Source organism: Medicago truncatula, chromosome 7 (genome assembly GCF_003473485.1).
Source record: "Medicago truncatula cultivar Jemalong A17 chromosome 7, MtrunA17r5.0-ANR, whole genome shotgun sequence".
NCBI lineage: Eukaryota > Viridiplantae > Streptophyta > Magnoliopsida > Fabales > Fabaceae > Medicago > Medicago truncatula.
This window is the reverse complement of record NC_053048.1, coordinates 35,510,846-35,531,970: the sequence shown is the minus strand read 5'-3', so window position 1 is coordinate 35,531,970 and position 21,125 is coordinate 35,510,846. Positions and strand designations below refer to the sequence as shown.

At 33.1% G+C, this 21,125-nt stretch overlaps 3 protein-coding genes and 1 non-coding gene across 7 annotated transcripts; 2 read left to right on the top strand and 2 right to left on the bottom strand.

Moving 5' to 3' along the window:
- Positions 1-1,150: 1,150 nt before the first annotated feature.
- LOC11436467 (pentatricopeptide repeat-containing protein At1g62930, chloroplastic) lies at positions 1,151-8,968 on the top strand. 2 transcript variants are annotated; one of them, XM_039827793.1, is made up of 4 exons: positions 1,151-2,923; positions 3,394-8,032; positions 8,102-8,173; positions 8,701-8,968. In XM_039827793.1, exon 1 carries the CDS (start codon positions 1,221-1,223, stop codon positions 2,838-2,840), a length of 1,620 nt encoding a protein of 539 aa, XP_039683727.1. In that variant the 5' UTR covers positions 1,151-1,220; the 3' UTR covers positions 2,841-2,923; positions 3,394-8,032; positions 8,102-8,173; positions 8,701-8,968. The 2 variants fall into 2 exon arrangements, with proteins under 2 accessions (XP_039683727.1, XP_039683728.1); XM_039827794.1 differs by having other exon boundaries at positions 1,152-2,923; positions 3,549-8,032.
- Positions 8,969-9,860: 892 nt separating this feature from the next.
- Positions 9,861-20,204, top strand: LOC11426919 (SPX domain-containing membrane protein At4g22990). 3 transcript variants are annotated; one of them, XM_024770704.2, is made up of 14 exons: positions 9,861-10,421; positions 11,133-11,194; positions 11,370-11,528; positions 15,388-15,469; positions 15,564-15,624; positions 15,716-15,836; positions 15,927-16,238; positions 16,369-16,482; positions 16,727-17,187; positions 17,528-17,814; positions 18,317-18,504; positions 18,674-18,864; positions 19,277-19,410; positions 19,579-20,204. In XM_024770704.2, exons 5-14 carry the CDS (start codon positions 15,572-15,574, stop codon positions 19,815-19,817), a joined length of 2,100 nt encoding a protein of 699 aa, XP_024626472.1. In that variant the 5' UTR covers positions 9,861-10,421; positions 11,133-11,194; positions 11,370-11,528; positions 15,388-15,469; positions 15,564-15,571; the 3' UTR covers positions 19,818-20,204. The 3 variants fall into 3 exon arrangements, with proteins under 3 accessions (XP_024626472.1, XP_024626474.1, XP_039683726.1); XM_024770706.2 differs by lacking the exon at positions 11,370-11,528; XM_039827792.1 differs by lacking the exons at positions 9,861-10,421; positions 11,370-11,528 and having other exon boundaries at positions 10,791-11,194.
- Positions 12,470-13,872, bottom strand: LOC11435884 (40S ribosomal protein S21-2). The gene is made up of 3 exons (NM_001378307.1): positions 13,802-13,872; positions 13,595-13,727; positions 12,470-12,701 (listed from the first exon to the last, which is right to left on the bottom strand). Exons 1-3 carry the CDS (start codon positions 13,849-13,851, stop codon positions 12,639-12,641), a joined length of 246 nt encoding a protein of 81 aa, NP_001365236.1. The 5' UTR covers positions 13,852-13,872; the 3' UTR covers positions 12,470-12,638.
- On the bottom strand, positions 13,278-13,375 carry LOC112416846 (small nucleolar RNA R41). The gene has a single exon (XR_003007357.1). It is a non-coding gene; the product is annotated as a small nucleolar RNA R41 (small nucleolar RNA).
- Positions 20,205-21,125: the final 921 nt, after the last annotated feature.

Here is a 21,125-nt window from a genome sequence, read left to right as displayed (position 1 = left end):
AAAGATGTATCAACATTACGCATGAACTTTTTTGTTGTTGATGAATAATGCTTGTTGTTACGAATTGTAAGGAAGAAATCTCCACCGCTCTTTACAACCATTGCCCCATGATTTCCACAAAAAATAAGTTAACAGTCTTCATCATTATAATATTTTTTTTTTTTTTTTTTTTACAATGGAGGGCAAAACCCACCATTTCATCATCTTTAAAATATTGATAAGTTCACGAGCATTTAGATTAGATGACGTGAGTCTCTTCTAGCTTAACTAATATTTTAGGTTCGAATTCAACTTTAAACATGTAGCAGCGTTAAAACTCTCAGAGAGAGTTTATCGTCCATTTGGGTCTCACAAGGCTCAATGGATTAGTCTGCGCAGTTGCTCGCGGAGGATCCCTGGTCTACAAAAAAAAAATGATAAGTTCTGATTTGTTTCTAAATTGCCTTCGTAATAAATGACTTACTCATTAAAGAAAGGAAAATGCTAACAAATACCTTTATAATATCAACTCGTTGAAACAAAAATTTTGTTCTTACCAACCAAACTTTTGAATCCTTAACAAATGTCATAAGTTAGCATAAACTTTCACTTTTTTGCGCCATCTTTTGATCTCTAACCAGCATACTTAGCAAGTGTTTCGATTCACGTTTGAGTGGTGTTTCTCGCGTCCCAATGAGCTTTTAATGTGAATTTTGTGAAGCTACTTTTCTAAGCTTCTATGTAGAAGTTCGTTTTTTCCCTCTTGGATGTTGTTCGAAACATACCATTGGTGTGTGTTTGGCACAACAACCAATGCAATATTTACTTTAAAACACATACTATCTAAATCTAAATTGGAGAGTTTAAATTTCGTGTGTTTGGGAGGACCCGAACTCCCAAACTTAGACTCAAACGTGTATTTAACTATATTTAGAAAATATTCAATAATTCTCTCTCACAAACCAACAATATGTCAACGAGATATGAATCTACGACTATTGAGACTATAATTGATTATGATTAAACAATCAAGATTATACAACAATTTTAACACTATTAAATGATGTCGGCCATTGATTCAAATCCGACGGTTGACATAAGTAACTTCTTATCCAAGTCCAACAAGCTATTTACTTTCATGACCGTGACACATTTATTACAACAAATTTTTCACTTTCTCTTCCACAACTCGTAGTATTTAACCAATTTTCAAATCTCAATCTCCATTACATTTTTTTCACATGATGCTGAATCCAACCTATTTCACCACCATTCTCTTCACCTCTCTCCGCAATTCATCCTCCACCACCACAACCTTCCTCCTTCTCTACCCTTTCACAACCTTCTTCGCACGCACCCACCACAAAAAACTCCACAAACTCCCAACCTTCAACGACACCGTTTCATCCTTCCACCACATCCTCCACCACCACCCACCACCTCCAATCCAACACTTCAACAAGCTCCTATCAACCCTAATTAAACTCAAACGCTACAACGCCGTCGTTTCACTCTACACCATCTTACAATCCAAACCAACCATTAAACCCTCACTCATCACCTTTAGTATATTAATCAACGCTTTTGCTCAATTGGGTCAAATGGGTTTTGCTTTTTCACTTCTTGGGAACATTCTCAAAATGGGTTTTCAAATTGATGTTAGAATACTTACTACTTTGATGAAAGGTTTGTGCTTGAAAGGTAGGGTTTTGGAAGCTGTTAGCTTGCTTCATGAGTATGTTGATAGAGGGTTTAGGTTTGATGAGGTTTGTTATGGGACTATTATTAATGGGTTGTGTAAAATTGGTAAAACTAGGGATGCTATTCAGATGTTTCCTAAGATGAAAAAAATTAGGGTTTATCCTAATTTGATTATGTATAATACTGTTATTGATGGTCTTTGTAAACAAGGACTTGTTGACGAGGCTTGTGGTTTGTGTACCGAGATGGTTGAGAATGGTATTGAACTTGATGTTTATAGTTATAATTCTATGATTCATGGTTTTTGTTCGGTTGGTAGGTTTCAAGCTGCGGTTAAGTTGCTCGATGAAATGGTTGTAAGGGGGAAGGTTTATCCGGATGTGTATACTTTTAATATATTGATTGACGGGTTGTGTAAGCTAGGGAGGGTTAGTGAAGCGTATAATGTGGTTGCGGTGATGATTAAAAGAGGTTGGAAGCCGGATATTGTTAGTTATAATGCTTTGATGAATGGTTATTGTTTGAGTGGAAGTGTGGGTGAGGCTAAACAGGTGTTTGATAAGATGGTTGAGAGAACGGCTTTGCCTAATGTTATTAGTTATTGTACTTTGATTAATGGATATTGTAAGGTTAGGATGGTGGATGAAGCTATGGTGTTATTAACGGAAATGCATAATAAGAATTTAGTTCCGGATACTGTAACTTATAATTGTCTTCTTGATGGTTTGTCGAAATCGGGAAGATCGTTGTATGAGTGGGACCTGGTTGAGGCCATGCGAGCCAGTGGACAACCAGCTGATTTAATCACTTACAATGTATTGTTAGATGATTATTTCAAACATGAGAAATTTGACAAGGCACTTGCATTGTTTCAGCACATTATTGAGATAGGGATTTCACCAAACATACGCACGTATAATATACTTCTTGATGGTCTTTGCAAAAGTGGAAGACTAAAGTATGCAAAAGAGATTTTTCAACTTCTGTCTGCCAAAGGCTGTCAACCAAATATTCGGACGTATAACATTATGATCCATGGTCTTTGTAAAGAGGGTTTTTTAGACGAAGCGGAGGCCTTACTTTATAAAATGGTAAACAATAATTACCTTCCTAACTATATAACTTTTGATACCATTGTTCGTGCGATTCTGGTGAAATAATGGGAATTTGTTGGGGGCTAAGAAACTTTTTCAAGGAAAGGTTGCCGGGAGATTTATAGGAAAATGACATGACAAGTGACAAGGTTAGAATATTTTTTTTTCTTCCATGTTGAAGTTTTTTTGAAACTTTGTATGATTAGCAGATACTTGTGTCCTGCATCAAAGAAGTCAGAGTAGTCAATGGCCTGTAATAGAGTAGATAATAGATTAATAGTTAAAAGCCAAACAAGGCCTTATTGTTGTAACTGACTGTGCTGAGTCAACAAAGTCTCGAGTGATCTCGAATCAGTATATAAACATCAATCTCTCAAATGTTGTTACTAACAATTCATTAATGAAATACAAGAAAGCATTGAATCTAATTTCCCCTCATTTTCTCTCTGTTTCTATCATGAATCTAACATCTCTCTGAGTTTCTATTAGCCTGCTTGTTCTTGAAGAAGTTTTGATTTGATTGATTAATGTAGCTTAAATTTCATTTTGAGCTTATGTTTTTCCCTGCCGGCTAAATTTTTGAGTCTTTAAGTTATCATTATCCTTGTTCCTGCCTCAGGTATGCTACGTGTAATCGGATAAGTTATTATATGAGAAAAATTGGACTCGATCAGTTAGAGCTAGCTTGTTGATTTGAGTAGCAATGGTTCTTCAAAGAATATATTTTGAAGTATTTTATCTGATTAAAATCCTTTTGGAAAATTAAACCAACAGAATTATCTAAAGATGGGGTACGAGTATGTTCGACAGAAGATTTCACTCTGCTGGACTAAAATCTGGGCTAAGATCCTGTTAACTGGGCTCTTGTACGATAGCATTCTGTAGGCGGTATTTCTCTCTCTAAAAGTTTTGATTTTATTAATTGGAATAATTTGCCCACTTGTTTATTCCATTCCGAAAAGTCAGGTTTAGAAGATTCAATGGTGGGTCTTCACATATTTTCTTTATTGCTTGAATCAGGTATGCTGTACCATTTAAAACTAAGTCATCTGTTGTGTCCCTATTTTCAATATCTTGTATCCTTTTCGAATTAGTGCTTCAATATGATCAAAATTTGCTTTATTTCGTTTTTTGCGAGTGGGATTGCTCATTTAATTTTCTATTTAATTGGTTTAAGAGCCATTCTACCAAAGTTCTGGAATAGCCATGTTTGGGATTCCTCATTTAATTTTCTATTCATGAAAATAAATTTAAAAGGTTTTTTTATGTGGGACCCTTGATTGAACTTGGATTGCAATATAGTTCAAATAAGTGTGGAAGCGTACACATGCATGCTTTAAATAAAATTGTTTGATATTAGTGTAGTTTATTTGGTAAGGTTTAATGCATGTAAAAGTTGCAAAAAGAATTAGCTTTAATCTAGGATAATTGTTACTGAACGATGAACCAAGAGTTTACTGGTTAATATATTTTATGTATGTCCACAAGAAAAGACAATTATGTTTTGTGAACCTAAGTATTTCATTTTACTCCTTTTGATTTGAAAGAAATTAATTTTGAAGGTATTCATTTCAAACCATTAATGGGTGTTACCTTAATCTTGGTGTTGTTGGTAGGCATGATTACCACCTAAGAAACCCAGAAGAGAATCTTGAATCTATCACTTCCCCTCAGTTTCAATTTTCAATTGAGTAGTGTTATTTGAACAACCAAATGAGACAACTTATGTGACAACTTTTGTTTCCTCTCTTTTCATTGGTCAGAAACAATGGAGAGAGAAAAAGGAAGAGAGAGAATATGAGTATAATGTGAATATGAGAGAGAAAGTTGTCAAAAAGTTGTCAGAAAGTGGTTGTACAAATATCATTTCTCTTTTCAATTCCCCTTACCCATCAGCAACACTACAAACCAGCAAACCAATTGCGCAAGGAAATCCCCTTTAGTTTGCATCATTTCTAGGCATGTCAACGGGGTGGGTATTATTCCCCACTCTCCGCTCCCATATTACACCTATTCCTTGATACCCTCCACAAGGAGTTTTTCTCTCCCTACCGCAGCCCCTGCAGATCACTGCAAAGGTCCGGTTAGCATGAAAAATAGCAAATTATTCAAATTCTATTAGTACAACTCAACAAACACACTGTCAATTATTCATTGTGACCACACCACATATCTTCTAAACAATATAATACTTGCAAATGTCTTACTAAGGACCATAAATGGGAAATCGGCACTACGATTATTGTATCTCAAAATAAACAAACTTAACCACTATGACACAAAGCTGTGATTCAGGGGATTTTGAAATTAAAAGAACTTTGCATCAATAAAATACAAAAACAGTAGACATATTTTTAAATGCCTTACTACAGACCATAAATGGGAAATCAGCACAATGGAAAAAATGCGAGTCAAGCTTTACAGTAGTTATTGCCAAGGGAAACTGGCTATATCAATTAGGGGATATTGCATTAACTTCTTTGAAGAGAAGGGAAATCAACAGATCTGTGTTCAAATAACTGCTCAGCTGTGAAGATAAAGAGGATGTGAACGCGGCGGGGATGAAGAGGACACAAACGTAAGCAGAGACGTAATAGAGCAGGACACCTAAAGCAAGCACAGACGCATGGAGCAGAGATGGAGCATCAGCACAGTGGGTTTATTAGGGTTTGAATCTGCTTGGAAGTTGTCAAAGGAATACAATGTGATCTGTTGTTTTTCAGTTCTCCCCCAGCAATTACTAGTTTCTCAATTCTCGTGGCGCAGCGAGTTGTTTTTTATTTTTTTTTCCTTTTTTTTTACTGACAAAAAGATACAATATAATACTTGCATACATTTATGTGAGGGTGCTCCGTTAATCTTCTCAGGGATTGGGGACCTCGTGTGAAAAAAAATCCCTTCCCGTTGACCCTCGAATGGGGCAGTCCCCGCGGTGACCCCCACTTCCAGGTGCAAATAAAACTCCCTAGTTTCCGGTGCACGTGTTTAGCCTGACACATGGTCTGTGACCAAGTGTTACTAACTACATTTTGTGTTTATTAAATAAACTACTAGGGTTAAGCTACTGTCTTTCATAGCCAGGGGTCGTGTATTCTAGTGTTTGAGACAGCAACATGGAAGAAAACTTTAATTCCGCGTTTACTTTGCCAAGTAACTCGAAGGAAGATCCTCAAATGAATGTAAGCTTTTTGTTGATTGAATCATTTGACATCACTGAATTTCTTCGGATCAATTAATGTGTCTGCTTGAGATTCATGCTATTGGAATTTTGTTGTGGCTTGTTGGGGATGGGTGTTTAGTTCTTTGTTTCCTTTTTTTTAATGTCTCCTAGATCTAGATCTTTTCCCTCTTCCATCTGCTGAACTTTTTGAAAAAAAGAAAAGATTTTGGATATTTAATTGTGTGAATAAAAATCAATTCCTTTTTGTTATATATATGGAATAGAATTTTAATCGTGTGAATTCAATGCTCGAATCTGTCCATCAATTATGTTGATTCTTTGATATGTTTGCTAACCTCTTTATAGCATTAGCTGGCATATTGTGGGCTTGTTGGGTTCTTACCATTTGTTTGTAACATAATTTAGGCTTTTGTTTGTACCTTTATCAATGTGAGTTCTTCTTGCTGAAGAAAGGAATTTGATTTCTGTTCGGGTGGATGGATATGTTACTCAATTAAAGATAGCATTTTGTAATATACTAACCAGTCATCATGATTTCGTGTTTGATGGTTTTTGTGGTTTTACTGTTAAATTGTCACTTATTTATACTGTTACTGATATTTTCTTTTAGGATTAGTTGTGGGGTTGGGTCTCGATGAGGATGCTCAACTCCTAAACTGATCCTGTTACTAAACCCTAAACGCTAGCTGAAGTAGTGAACAACTACTTTCCTTTCTTCTCCCAAAGAATGTTAGTGTTTTTGTTGGAACTTAGGTTTGTTACTTGGTCTGGGATCTTTTGAGTGCTTCTCTCAGTTTGTAACATTTCTCTCTTCTTGATTTTGTCTCCTGCTCTTGAGTGTTACCTGGGGTTACTCAAAGGAGGGGTAATGTCTCTCATCCCTCTCCTACCCCTTGGAACATCTCGTGGTAAGCATTATGCTCAGCGAAGTAAAGTATGATGCTTTGCTTTGTCGATGCCTCTCCTAATCAGACTTCATAAATGATGTGTCTTCTTAGTTCTTTCACTTTATTATCATTGAATCATTTTGTGTACAACCAGCATAACAATTTCATAATTTACTCTCTTTATCAGCAATTACTCTCCAACTTTGCTGGCTTAAAATACCTATGAATATTAAATGCGATCTATCACTATTAGGTTTCCCTTTTTTTTGCAGTAGTACTCCTTAGGAATAAAGGAATGCATGTCAAATGCTGGAATAAAGCTTGTAACATGCACTGTCATCCTCAATCTCATAAAAAAAGTACCGCAATAAGAAGCATTTTTAGTAGTTGAATTGCACTAAAACCAGTGACCTGACTCTCCCACTCCAATAACGATACAGTTTCCAATATACCTCCTACTCTGTTACAATCAGAGAGTCACTTAGAGGTTGTTATCCTCTACGACTCTCCTATTTCATATGGGGCTGTTGCCTATCAAGCTCACCATCGTTCATTTAATTTTTCTGTCGTTCTTATTGCAATATAATTATCTGAATCATCGATGGCATCACATGCCTAATAAACCACATGGTGTTATTACTATAATAACTACTATGTTTTTTGTAAATCTAGTGAGAAAGCTGAGATATAACCTTTATGATAGAGGAGGGGCTCTGAGCAAAACTTAAGATAAAGGAAGGACAGCGGTGGCATGCTTTATGAGGTCCTTTATGGCTTATAGTACGATGGCAAAACCTATTGTGTAAAAAATTATGCATTATAGGAATGAGAAACTGGGAACGAACAAGCTAATTAAGTTTGTATCTTTGAATGGTTTTATTTGTTTGTTGAAGATTTTATGTGAATCTGCTTCATGTACCACTTATTTCTCAATTTGTATAATTTATTTACCAATTTCCTCAACTTTTTGATGTAAAATAGACTCTGACGATCCATTCTAGAAACACTTGAATTTTATCTACGAGGATAACTGAGACATTTAGTAAGTTGAGGCTGTGTAATTTGTGGTTGCAGGATCAAACTAAAATGGCAAATGCATATAGATCATTTGCAGGTGAAGGATATAGATCAGTTGCAACCGAGGTTTTCTCAACTCCAGTATGCAAGCATTGCATACTGGTCCCAGAAAAGTTAGTTTTTAATTATTTCTCTGTTTATTCTTTATTTTTTACCATGAATAACGTAATTTGTGGTTGTAGGATCAAATTAAAATGGATCTGAAGAATCAATCTGGGAAATCAACTCTAGCAATAAAAACTGGTCCCAAAATGGTGCGTTATTAATTATTTCTTTCTGTTTATTCATTTTGTTTTACCGTCACAAACATAAGAATTAGCATTACGGTGTATTTCCTTGTAACCTACCACTCTTAGTGTTAAAACATAACTAGTAACAAAAGATTAAATAAAACACAAATCACAAACAATGGAACACGATCGTTTGTTTACCTATAGTTCCATATATTACTTGAGTGAATTAGAGTTTACAGTGTTACAAACCATATATATAGTATTATGGTCCAAATTACAACAATACCCCATAGTCCAAACCTTTAAATGCCCCCCTACCCCTCTTCTGTGTCTATATACGAGCGAGACTCAAAACTTAGTATTTTCTTTTTAAGTTGAGTGACTTTAAATGCTTGCAACATATCAAACCTTTTTAATGGTCATGGTTTAGCATTTGCTTCTCCTTTCTTCAGTAGCGAAGCTCCTTAAGCAGAAGGTTAATTTGCCACCTCTAGATAATAAGTATGTGACATACATAAATACTATAACATCATATTCTCTATTTGTAGTCTGATTTTCGTATAGCAAGGAAGAGGGCGATGGGGTGTTGCAGAGTCTGTGGTGAACAAGGGCACAACCGACGCTCGTGTTTCAAGTTCCTTTCATTCAAAGAAAGCATTTCGAGACATTAATGTCTTAATTATTTTGTGAGAACAGTTTATGCATTCTATTGTTTGAACTTTTTTAGACTTTTGGCTGGTTTATGTTTAATTGATGTTTCCTTGAACTTTTAATTTTATGGAAATGACATTCAGAATGAAGCCTGTTTTATGGTAATTTGTTATGCTCTATAGTATGCATATATATAGCCATGCAACATATTTGGGGAATCATTTAGTTTAAACTAATTTTCAAAAAATTAGTTTAGACAACCGAAGTTTACACTAATTTTCATTCATTTCCTCTCCATTCTTATCAATCACCACATCCTAAAATTCTTATCACAAAGTAGTTGATGCAAAAAGTGACTGGTTAATATAAATTCCAAACCACACAGCTTTCTTAGCAACAAAACAGAGCATATTAATTATAACATTATTTTACTTAATATCTTGAGTTCAATTCCACCGACCCATTAACATTAGCATAATCCAAGGCATATACTCAAAATCTATGCATGACTGTAATTAACTATTAAGTTTGCTCCTTTGTGGTGCCACGTACTTGAACTAGAGTTAGCAAAAATCAATTGAAAAATAAGATCAGAGACTTAAAACCAAGTTGGTCAGTTATTTTATAATTGTTAAAGGTTGTCGAGGTAGAAAATAATTTTAAAGTTAACCCAAATTGTTAATATATTTCATGCTTAAAACCAAATTGGTCAGTTAGTTTTTTTATCCATTAGCATGTTACAAAAACTAGATACCAAAAGATTTGGTTTCATGTCCAACAAAGTTAAGGATACGAATCTGACCTTACCTACCTCTCTTACAGTCAGACTATCTTTGCCTAACAATTGAATCGAGAAATAATACCTCCACTAACATGATCTAGTGAAACTATTTGCAGAGAGATTATTATTTTGCATTTCACATGTTCATGCATGCATTATATAAAAACAAATTGTATTACAACTTGCTAAAACTTACCAAATATCTTTCTTTTTTTAAACTTTTATGGTGGCTAATTTATTTTATAAAATCAAAAGAGCATGCATTTAATAATCTCTTGTTATTAAAATATACAGTATAAAATTTGATGGCCCTTGTATGTGGAATGTTGAGTTGCTTTCATTGATTTATATCTTTCACTTGGATAACTTAATGTAAGTAAAAGACAAAACGCCACAACTTTAAAAATGGCCTATAATACTGGGTTTGTGTGTTGATACTTATTTTTTAACCATTTTCTCAGTTGGAGTTTCTAAGTCTTCCACTAAAATCACATCTAAATAACACATCAGCTTGCACATTCTTATCTATGTCTGAGTGGCCCACATTTATAGTGTAAAGAAACTATAAAACGCATAAATTGTGGGAACAAGGGAAACCATGTATATATATATTATTATTCATCATAAAAAAAGAAAATATTATTCATCATTGTGAAATTGAAAAGCATAGAATATTCCTTGTAGACCATACAATTTGTGGATAAAAAAGAAGAAAAAAAATGTATTAGGCATGTGAAAAGGATGCAGTAGACAGGAACACCAACATCTGCCACGAAGTTGACGTACAAGGACAGCATGCAATCACATTTTGACACCCGAAACATATTAGATTCTGAGGTACTACTTTCCACTTTCTTATGAAAATTTATTATAAAGTAAATACACTATATTACAATGATATTCAATAAATCTCTATTTTTTTCTGCATCATTTCATTTTAATAAGTGTATTTTGAAATTAATTTTAAGAAATAGTGAGTTTTTATTGGATGTTAAGGTAAAACTAATTTACAACGACATCGTTTAACCCTTTTAGATTTGAGAAAAAGAAATTTTTTATTGATTAAGTGTATTTCGAATAAATTTTTTATTGATTAAAATCACATTTTTTATATCAGTGCTTATATTTATAAGGTATGCTATTAGAGTGTTCATAAGTTGGGTTAATAATTATGGACAGAAATAATTAAAAGAACCAAGCTGAATAAAGCCACTTTTGAACTCAGGACAAAACATACCCACTACTGATAAAAAAAGTAAGGTAATAATAGGTTACTATTCACAAAAAATCATAATGGTGGTTCTAACAATGCTATAAATTCAAGGAGGACTTTGGATAGCATGTAAACGTGGCATTTTGCTTTTGTATGAGCCAAGAGATTCCACTATTTTTGGCTGTCAAGTCACTCACTTTGTTATATTATATATCGAAAACTTACTAACATGTTTGTGAACATTACTACTTTCATTTGTCACTAGACTTTCCATATTTGTCACTTTTTTCAAACAAAATTTTTCTCCACTGAGCTCTGGTCCTTCAAAATTCTAGCTGCATGAAGCATCGAAGAAAATGAGTTACAATGATGGAATATTATCTTCATATCTCTACTGGTAAGTCCAAATTATATATGATATAATTTGCTGTTTTTCCCTTCATTTTCTTTGTTGAAACATTTAGAAATACATTTTGTGGAATTATATGATCCTTTAAGCAAATATAACATTCTTGCAAGAAACTGAAGTCTAATCATGTTACCTGAATTGATGTTTTCTGCTGATTGTCTAGCATGTCATACAAACAGTTTTAAGGATGTGCTGATAAATGTCATTGTTCAAGTGACACTTCTTGGCACTACTTTGAAATTCATGTCACTCTCACCATTGTGGATCAGTTGGTTTCTATATATCAACAAACAATAAGAAAAAGTTGATTACATACATTCATGTAAGATTTAATAATATTTGATTGGTTTCTATAATATAATAATAACTGTTGTTTACCTCAAAAATAATAATTGTTGTTGTTGTTGTACGATGTATGCATGAATGCTGAGTCGAACATTTTGTCCTGGCTAGATTAGCAACCATAATATCTTTACTAATTAATAGAGCAAAATTGTCATCATGAAGTAAAATTTTAGATTGTGTCTCACATCAATAAAATTTATTATTGTTTTTACATAATTTTATTTGGCTTACATATGATATGGTAATTTAAAATTTTGCCTTATATAATACCAGCAATTAGCAAAGGATAAGCCACTTGTGGCACCTCTCAAAAAACAAAAACAAAAAACCACTTGTGGCAACAAACTCTGTATCAGTTTTGTTGTCTCTTATACATATACTTCTTATTTTTTATGTTAAATGCTTTTATAAATATACTTCTGAAAATAATAGTTTTTGTATGTATGTGTTGTATGGTTATTAACTACTATATAACTACTTCACAAAAATTGACATACGCAAATATTTTAAAAAACAATTTTGATTGGCTTAGATAGTTTAAGAGGAGGACATGTGTCCAAATCCCTCTTAGTCAATAGTTTTGCTTGGTGGTCATCCTTCCACAAAGTGATCTTGGGACACACACAAGTTACAAGTTAATGGCTTGCATGTGAAAAGATTCTTGAGTATACTATTTGATGACAATTTATGTGACAACGTTGTTTTTCTTTTTTTAATTGGTTAAAAAAAACAATAGAGAAAAAGAAAAGATAAGTATATCATGTGAAAATAAAAAAGAAAGTTGTCTAAAAGTTATCACATAATAATTGTTTAAATATTATTTCTCATATTAGATTGCTAGAACTCTAGAAACAATCTTTCTACTACAATTAGACATAGATAAATAAACATTGGAAATGTTAAAGAAAAGAGTTGAAATAAGAGAGCAACTTATATTTTAAAGCAATTAATAAGAGAGCAACTTCAGTTGAAGGTACCAAAAAGAAATTCAAAAATGATATTGCAATACATAGATCACAATGATCCAATAATATCTCTAGCAAAAATTAAACTCAGCACATAATAAAGAAAGATGTGGTCATGACATCTATTGCTTAATTTCAGCTTTCTTTTTCTGCCATAAGCGATCAATTCCACTGTCAGCATCTCCCTGAAAATAAAAATGATATAACATGAAATCATGACCTTAGAAATGCAATTCATAAAACCTAAATCATCAAGGTGTATGAATAGAACAACATAGTATGTTCAATGGCTGACAGAAATCAGAATACAATATGGTATTGAGAGCATGTCCAACATGAATATAAAGATTAAATATTGTTGTTCAACCCAGCATTAATAAACATGTCATGATTCAGTCACACAACATAAACTAAAAGCACATATATATATATATATATTTCAATATGTTTCTAAAGAATAAAAACCATTGTAACATATCAATTTTCAGTTAAGTTTTTTTCTTACAAAAGTAGACAGTGTCAGTTCCTTTCACTTTCACATACTCTTCTTGCGACCACAGATTATAAGTATTATCAGTTCAAATTTACTCAGAATTGATGCAATGAAATTCTTGACAATTCTATCAGCCATTGTCCTTCTTTATTCAGTTGGAATCACACTAATAAGTTGTAATATAATCTATGGACTATAAAATACAATCTGAACTAATAGAAGCCCCACCCCAGACATACAAGACAATTTTTTTTTTTTTTTGCTAATATGAAGGCTCAGAAGGATCCATTGGTAATTTTACTAATCATAAAGGAAAATTCTCAATTCCTTCATAAAATAGGTAGTTTTCAACATCATCGCCTTCACAAAACTAAAAATAAAAACAATAGAACAGCATTTATGACAACAACATGTAGCTTATATGAAAACAATTTGACTTAATTTCATGATAATTTGTTATAGAAATAAGCATTTATGTTGTTTACTCAAACAGAGTCTAAAGCTAATTCAAATTCTGTTCATACATAACACAAACATAGCTGAAGACACAATCCAATTAAAAATATCCTAAACATGATTATAGACCTGTGCGCGAGTGAAGCCACAAAGGGCAAAAGTGGAAAATTGACCATTGTAGACACCGCTTTCATCCAAATGACCAACGTTAATCTGAACTGAAGCGTGATCCTTGGCAGTAATCAATCGATTTGTAGCAGAACTGAAACAAATCCAAAAACACGTTTTTCAAATTCCATAACCAAATAACAATCAAAATAACCAGATATATTATACCATTTTCTAGGAATGTAGAGTTCGGTGATTTGGCCTTCTTCGTTCTGCATTTTTAGGGTTTCTTCTGAATCACATTCGCAAAAAAGAATGTATGTATATATAATCCCATAAACCCTTAAAACCATTAATGTTATGGGCCGGGTTTTCAATAAGGTCCAATTGGAGTGCTTTGCTTTGGTCAACCATAAATTTGATTATGAATTTTACTTAATTGCTTAATCATATTTCAATATCTTGCTGCATAATAATTCTGTGTTTAAACGTTTATTTATATTTTGTCATGATAATGAAATGAAAATTTACCTTTTTTTTTTTTTTTTAATAAAACATCAAATTCATATCTTGTCAAATAATAAAAAAAAAAATAATTAACTTTATTCTATTGAATTGAGTTTACTTGACTCAAATCAATATATGTAACTTTCCACCTCTAAAAGAGTTTCTCACCACCAACGATAGATCGATCGAAGTGATAAAAGATTTGAACTTGTAAAATATCTGGTTAGGGGTTCGATTCTTAATTCATGCATATAGAAAAAATTGATTAGAGGGAAGATGTCACCTTGTCTGTCCCACATGTTCTTTGATGAAGATTAATCACTGATAAATAGTGGTGGAAATTTCGTATGATAACTAAAAAATAAACATCTCACCGTTAATTTAGCGAATAAGTCAATAATTAATATTATTATAGTAGATCATAGATATAAACATAACATATTATGGTACGTTAGACCTATAAAAAAAATTATATTTATGGTACGTTGAAATATCAAAAAGTAAGCAAAAAAATTACAAACAATTTACATGAAGAAAGCAATCTTGAAAAATGTTTGAGATGGTAAAAATGAAATCACTTTTGTTTTGTTTTGGTTGATATATACTTTTCTCTTCTTGTCTTGGGGTGAAAATATGAAATAAATAAATATAATATAATATAATATAATATAATATAATAGCTAGGTGTCAGCTTGTAAAACAGTTCCTGATCCTACTCAGCAGGCTACCAACCCTCTTAAGGACACAGGATCATATGTGCCTACATTCTCGTTCTCTCCTAATTACTTTTCTTACATGATTCACTTCCACTAATGTCTTTTGTGTGCTTAACAAAACAAACACTCACTTTTGCATATAATAAAATAAATATACCATTTTCATCATCCACATGCAAATTTACCACTTTTTGAGTTTGTTCATGCACCATGTTGTCATCACTCACACTCATGTTTCTTGATTTTCAATCATCAAAGGAATGAATGATTGTTTTGTCTGCATAAAATCAGCATTCTCTATTTTGGAGCAAGCATTTTCTTTCATTTGTGCGGCAATTAAATTTTTTCAAACATGTTATTTTTGTCATTTATGGGGTTTCTATTTTCATTATTTACTTTGATAGTGAATATTAGTGATCATGGAGTTGATTAAATGACAAAACAATTATTAAAAAGCGAAATTAACGTTAAACAAAATCAGAATTTATAATTTATAACTGATTGTGCTTTTTATATTTGTCACATTTCAATGCTAAATGTTTTCTACTTAATAGGAAGTATTCATATTGAGCTATACTAATTTGGTTTCAGATACAAAAGTCAATGATATTGTTGCAATTGAAGTTTGATTTGATTTCAAAGAAGAAAGAGGGATACTGCTAATAATTACAAGGTTTAATTTCTGCTTCTATTTAAACATTCTTTTGTAGCATCTTGAGTAGCTTGAAAATATTGTATTGGTCTTAAGGTTTTTTGTATTTTTTTAGTGCACAATATGGTTGCTTTTGGCAAGAAGTTGAGAGAATCACAGATTCAAGAATGGAAAGGGTAACAATATTCATGCTTTTTTCTTTTGATTCTTGTACCAAAGTCAGAAATGTTTTGTTTAATTTAGGTAACACGTTTTAATTTTTTACAGATACTACATTAACTATAAGTTTATGAAAAAGAAAGTCAAGAGATATGTAGAACAAATTGAGGTTGGAGCTCAAAATCACCATAATGTACTCCGAGATTTTTCACTGCTGCTAGACAATCAGGTCAATACGCTTAACGAAATGTTTAGATTGGCGGTACATTTTGATATTACAATAAATTTTAAGACTTCTTTGCTTGCTCTTGATTTTCAGATAGAAAAAATTGTTTTATTTCTACTTGAACAACAAGGTGTACTTGCGCGAAGGCTGTCGCATATTGGACAAGATCACCAAAATCTTCTACAGCAACCAGATAGTTCAAAGATATCTGAACTCCAAGAAGCTAATAGAGAAGTTGGAAGAGACCTGTTAAGGCTTCTTCATTTTGTGGAAATGAATGCTACTGGTTTGAGAAAGATCTTGAAGAAGTTTGATAAGCGGTTCGGCTATAAATTCACCGACTATTATGTCAAGACACGCGCAAATCATCCTTATTCTCAGCTCAGACAGGTTCTAAGGCACGTGGTAATGTTTCTAACCCTGACTATATCATGCTTAATGTTACAAAATATAAGGTAGTATTTTTGTATTAGAATCCTTTTATGCGATCTTTGTATGTTCGAAACAGTATCATCATGTAGTAGTTTCTTTGCAGGGAATTGGTGCTGTTGTGGGAGTCTTGTCTCATAATCTTGCAGACCTTAATGATTTACAGAAGTGTCAAGGAAGCTACATTTCTATATATGACCAACCTTCTTATGCTCATCAAGTTAGTTCTTGACCAACCTTTACTAGTTTTCTAGTCGTTCTTGTGTTTGATCTAATACTAATTTGAGGGAGATAAAAGAGTAGCATAGAAGATATTAACATACAAACATAATTAATATCATTAACAACAATTGCATAATTGGAGTTTAGCTTTAATTTTTTGTACTTTTGGTTTACTCATACGCAAAATCTAAGGTATTCTTCCAACTTTTGATGAGGATATCCTTCTGTCTTTTTTCTTGAAGGATCCAATTCTTGAATCTATCAAAGTAGCTGCAGACAGATTATCCAACTCAACAAATTTCCTTCAGTTTTTGGGAAGACACGCTTTTATCATGCAACCAGAGGAGATATCACCATCTCCATCTGAAGAAAACATTGTCGATGAAAGATATCATTTCATGTCACTTCTTTTGAACTTGGCAAGCACATTTTTGTATATGGTCAATACTTACATCGTTGTACCTACGGCTGACAATTACTCATTGAACCTTGGAGCTGCTGCAAGTGTTTGCGGTGTCGTCATCGGATCAATGGCTGTTGCACAGGTTTTTGCTTCTGTTTATTTCAGTGCGTGGTCGAACCGATCGTATCTAAGACCTCTCATATTCAGTACCATTGTTCTTATGATTGGAAACATCATGTATGCATTGGCCTATGATCTTAACTCGGTAGCAGTTCTTCTTATGGGACGCCTTTTCTGCGGGTAAGTAAAGTTACACTTTTTGTTTTTTAAGGGAAAGTAAAGTTACACTTATTACTCTCGTAAGTAAAATTAAGTTTTTTATCTTATTAGGAAAAGATAGTTGCTTCCGATTCTGGTATATTATTGGTTTAATCATGTCTTCAATCCCTACAGAAGTTTTGAGTATACTAGATATGCATCTTGAGCATTGCTTAACAGAAATTTTGTTTAGACTGTCATGAAATTATAAAAAATTAAAATTATTGATGCATATACTGTATCATCAATGTTTGGTAAGGGAATTGCAAATTTTTGATAAATTGAAGTCATTGATGTGGTAAATGAATCAATAATATTTCAGGCTAGGCTCTGCAAGGGCTGTGAATAGGCGTTATATCAGTGACTGTGTACCATTGAAACTTCGGATGCAAGCATCGGCCGGTTTTGTTAGTGCAAGTGCTCTTGGAATGGCTTGTGGTCCAGCTATTGCTTGTTTGTTGCAGACTGATTTTAGGATTTATAAGTTGACAATGAACCAAGACACACTACCTGGATGGGTAATGGCTATTGCATGGCTTGTTTATCTACTGTGGTTGTGCCTTTGTTTCAAGGAACCAGGAAATCTTTTGGCTTATGAAGCAGAAACTGGTATGTCAGCAAGGTTCCATGTATTCATTTTGTTATATGAAGTCACTTTTATATGATGTCATTTTGGTATGTCAGGTGGGTTTAGTTCAGTTCGTGAACTATCCATCATAGTTCAACGTTTTTCCATGCGGTTCAGTTTGGTTTTTAATTCTTTTTAAATAGTCCTAATAATCGATTTAATTTAGTTTTGGTTTGAAAAAGCACAATTCATTTTTTTTAAGGTAGTTCGGTTTGGGAAGAACCGCCAACAGTTCAGTTTCAGTTCGGTTTTCGTTTTTCTAAAGAAGTCAGTTCTGTTTTTCTTCCTAAACCCAACCATGAACAGTCCTAATTACAAGTGCTTATGCCAGTAAATAAGCTTAAATAATCCAACACAATCAGGTATATGAAGCAGGTTCAAAGTGTTAGTATTGAAAGATAACAGTTTCCCCTTCCTATGCTCAATAGTTTATCTCTTAGATTCATGCTAATAAATTCAGTTTCAATATTTCTAAATGCATAGGACAACAAGTACATATTGCAGTAGAGAACATGCATACGCAACCATTGCTAATGAATTCAGAAGCAAAGGAGCAGGAGAAAGACGGAGAAGAAAAAGATGACGACGAAGAAGTTAATGATAAAATTGAAGCTCAAAAACCTGTTACTTCAATTGTGCTGGCATATAAGTTGCTTACACCATCAGTAAAGGTAAGGAACAGCTATTGATTTTAATTTCATGCATTTAATTTTAAATATTTTCTACATAGTCTTGACTTATGAAACTTCTTCAATATGAATAATATGAATCTGTCGTCGGATTTATAATATGAAGTATAATTCAATCTTTTTATGCACTAACGATGAATGTTTTTATTAGGTTCAATTATTTGTGTATTTTATGCTCAAGTATGCAATGGAGATAGTGCTTGCTGAATCAAGCCTTATAACAGAATACTATTTTATTTGGTCAACCACCAAAGTAGCCATTTTCCTTGCATGCCTTGGTCTTACTGTCCTTCCTGTGAATATTGTTATTGGAAGCTACATCAGCAACATCTTTGAAGAAAGGTAGACCTTCAAGTGTTATCTTATCCAAAAATTTAAATGATGTTCACCGTTTCTTGTTAGTAGCTAGAAAGTGTATTAAGAATGAACCATATTTTATTAAACAATATATAATAGACCTCTTCATTAGCAGACTATATTAGTAATTTTAAAATCTTAAGGAATTGCTTTAATTATATTGGACCAACTTACTTTCAAATATCATAAAAACTCTACCTCTGGCTTTAAATTTATTGTGATTAAAATTTTGAACAGTTCTTTTGTTTTTCATTTTCAAAAATCTCAAGGCTTTGATTTGAAATAAGAAACCTAGCAAGTTGGGAAAAGAGTTTATGCACAAATTAAAATGGAGTTTGTACCATAATTTAATCTGATGAGTCTGTTTGACCACTTGATGGTTGGCTTGTACTTGCAGGCAAGTTCTACTGACATCAGAAATCATGGTTTGCATTGGACTACTTCTAAGCTTCCATATATTAATCCCTTATTCAGTCATTCAATATGTTGGATCTGCCCTTATCACATTTGTGTCCGCTGAAGTTCTTGAAGGTAATTTTTTCTTATCATACCCTAAAATTATTATTGTAATAAATAAAACATGCATGGATAGAAGGAATGATGACAAATGTAAACTGAACTGCTTCTGATAGAACAATACCTAAGTTTTGTCTATCTTTAACATGTCTTCATATTTGTGTTTTTGCTTGTTCAATCCAGGAGTTAACCTTTCACTTCTATCAAAAATGATGTCATCAAGGCTTTCTCGCGGAACCTATAACGGAGGATTACTGTCAACCGAAGCCGGAACTCTAGCTCGAGTAATTGCAGATGGTACAATAACAATTTCAGGGTATTTCAGTGAAAGTAAACTACTCAATACAACCTTACTACCTGCACTCCTCATCTGCATCTCATCCATTTTTGCTACCTTCTGCACCTACAACTCTCTCTATTAGTATAGTATAGTAGTAGTTAACTCTTCCATAAAAATCATAAGACGCTGTTCAGACTTCAACTTCAAGTCCGCCGCACGGCTTTTTTGAGGTATTATCTGAGGCGCTTAGGTGGATTGATGAGAGTGGGTGTTCATAAACTACCATGAGCCTCGATTCTCAAGTAACGTGAAACTTTTTGGTGTACCAGAATAGAAGTGTATATATTTATTAATAGTGCAGACATTTAGAAATGTTTGCTAAGGTTTTGTGGTTTTTCGTTTTACTTATTCTAGAGGAGAATATGCAACTTTAAGTGGATCTATTGTAGTTGACTTAAACGTTTTTGTACGAAAACAATATTTATGTGTTGGTTTTAGCTCTATAAAGGGAGCAACTTCTTAGAAAAAAGAGTCTAAGCTTCTACTTAATGTCATGGATAGTTTAGAAACAAATCTCCATTGTGAAAGACTCTTCTATTATCTTCAAAGTTATCTGATACAAGTTTCATCCAAGACAGTTTGCAGATTATTGCTTTATACGATAGCTTGAAATTCAACGTCAGCCCCTAATTAGACAACTACATTTTGTTTCTCGCCTCTACAGTTGATGGGATTTCCACTCAAAGATATACCATATCGTGAAATTAACCTTCCACCGATCACTTTTTTTTTAAATGATAAATATTAGTATGATAATCTTGACAAAAAAATTAATATACTAATTATTATGCTATTATTTTCTCTCTTGTTAGAATTCTAACACTACACATTTAACTATTTAACTTTAACTTTATTTAAAAAAAAAAAACTACTCAATTATTTGGATAGTATTTAACTCCTCCAATCGTGTACTTCAACTAACTGAGCTACCCATCTCCCCAACCTTCTAAGTTCTATCAATCATTGAACATGCATATCCAACGTTCATATGCTTTCATGGTATGTTGAAGGTATTAACATTTGCAATGTTGCATAGATTAGAAAGTCAAGTCCCTCAACTATCACTCGAATCCCTTAACTAATAACTTGAGGGTCGACTGTTTCGATATGGGCCAACACTCAACTCTTGATAGGTTTTAGATATCTCTTTGGTCCTCAAGCATGACCATACTGGAATAGTGAACCCTAAAGGGGATTTATACCATCCTGTCCAGATCTGATGTCATCTCGTCCTAATCCTCTCACAGTTTCCCGTCAAGGACTACAGTGTCCGTTGAAGATAACTGTTCAAGTAAAGGCTCAAGGGCCAAAACCCTACTAACTCAAGGGCATTGGCTCAAGTTCGCATATTGTTACCAAAAATATTGTATCACCCATGACACTCACTGAC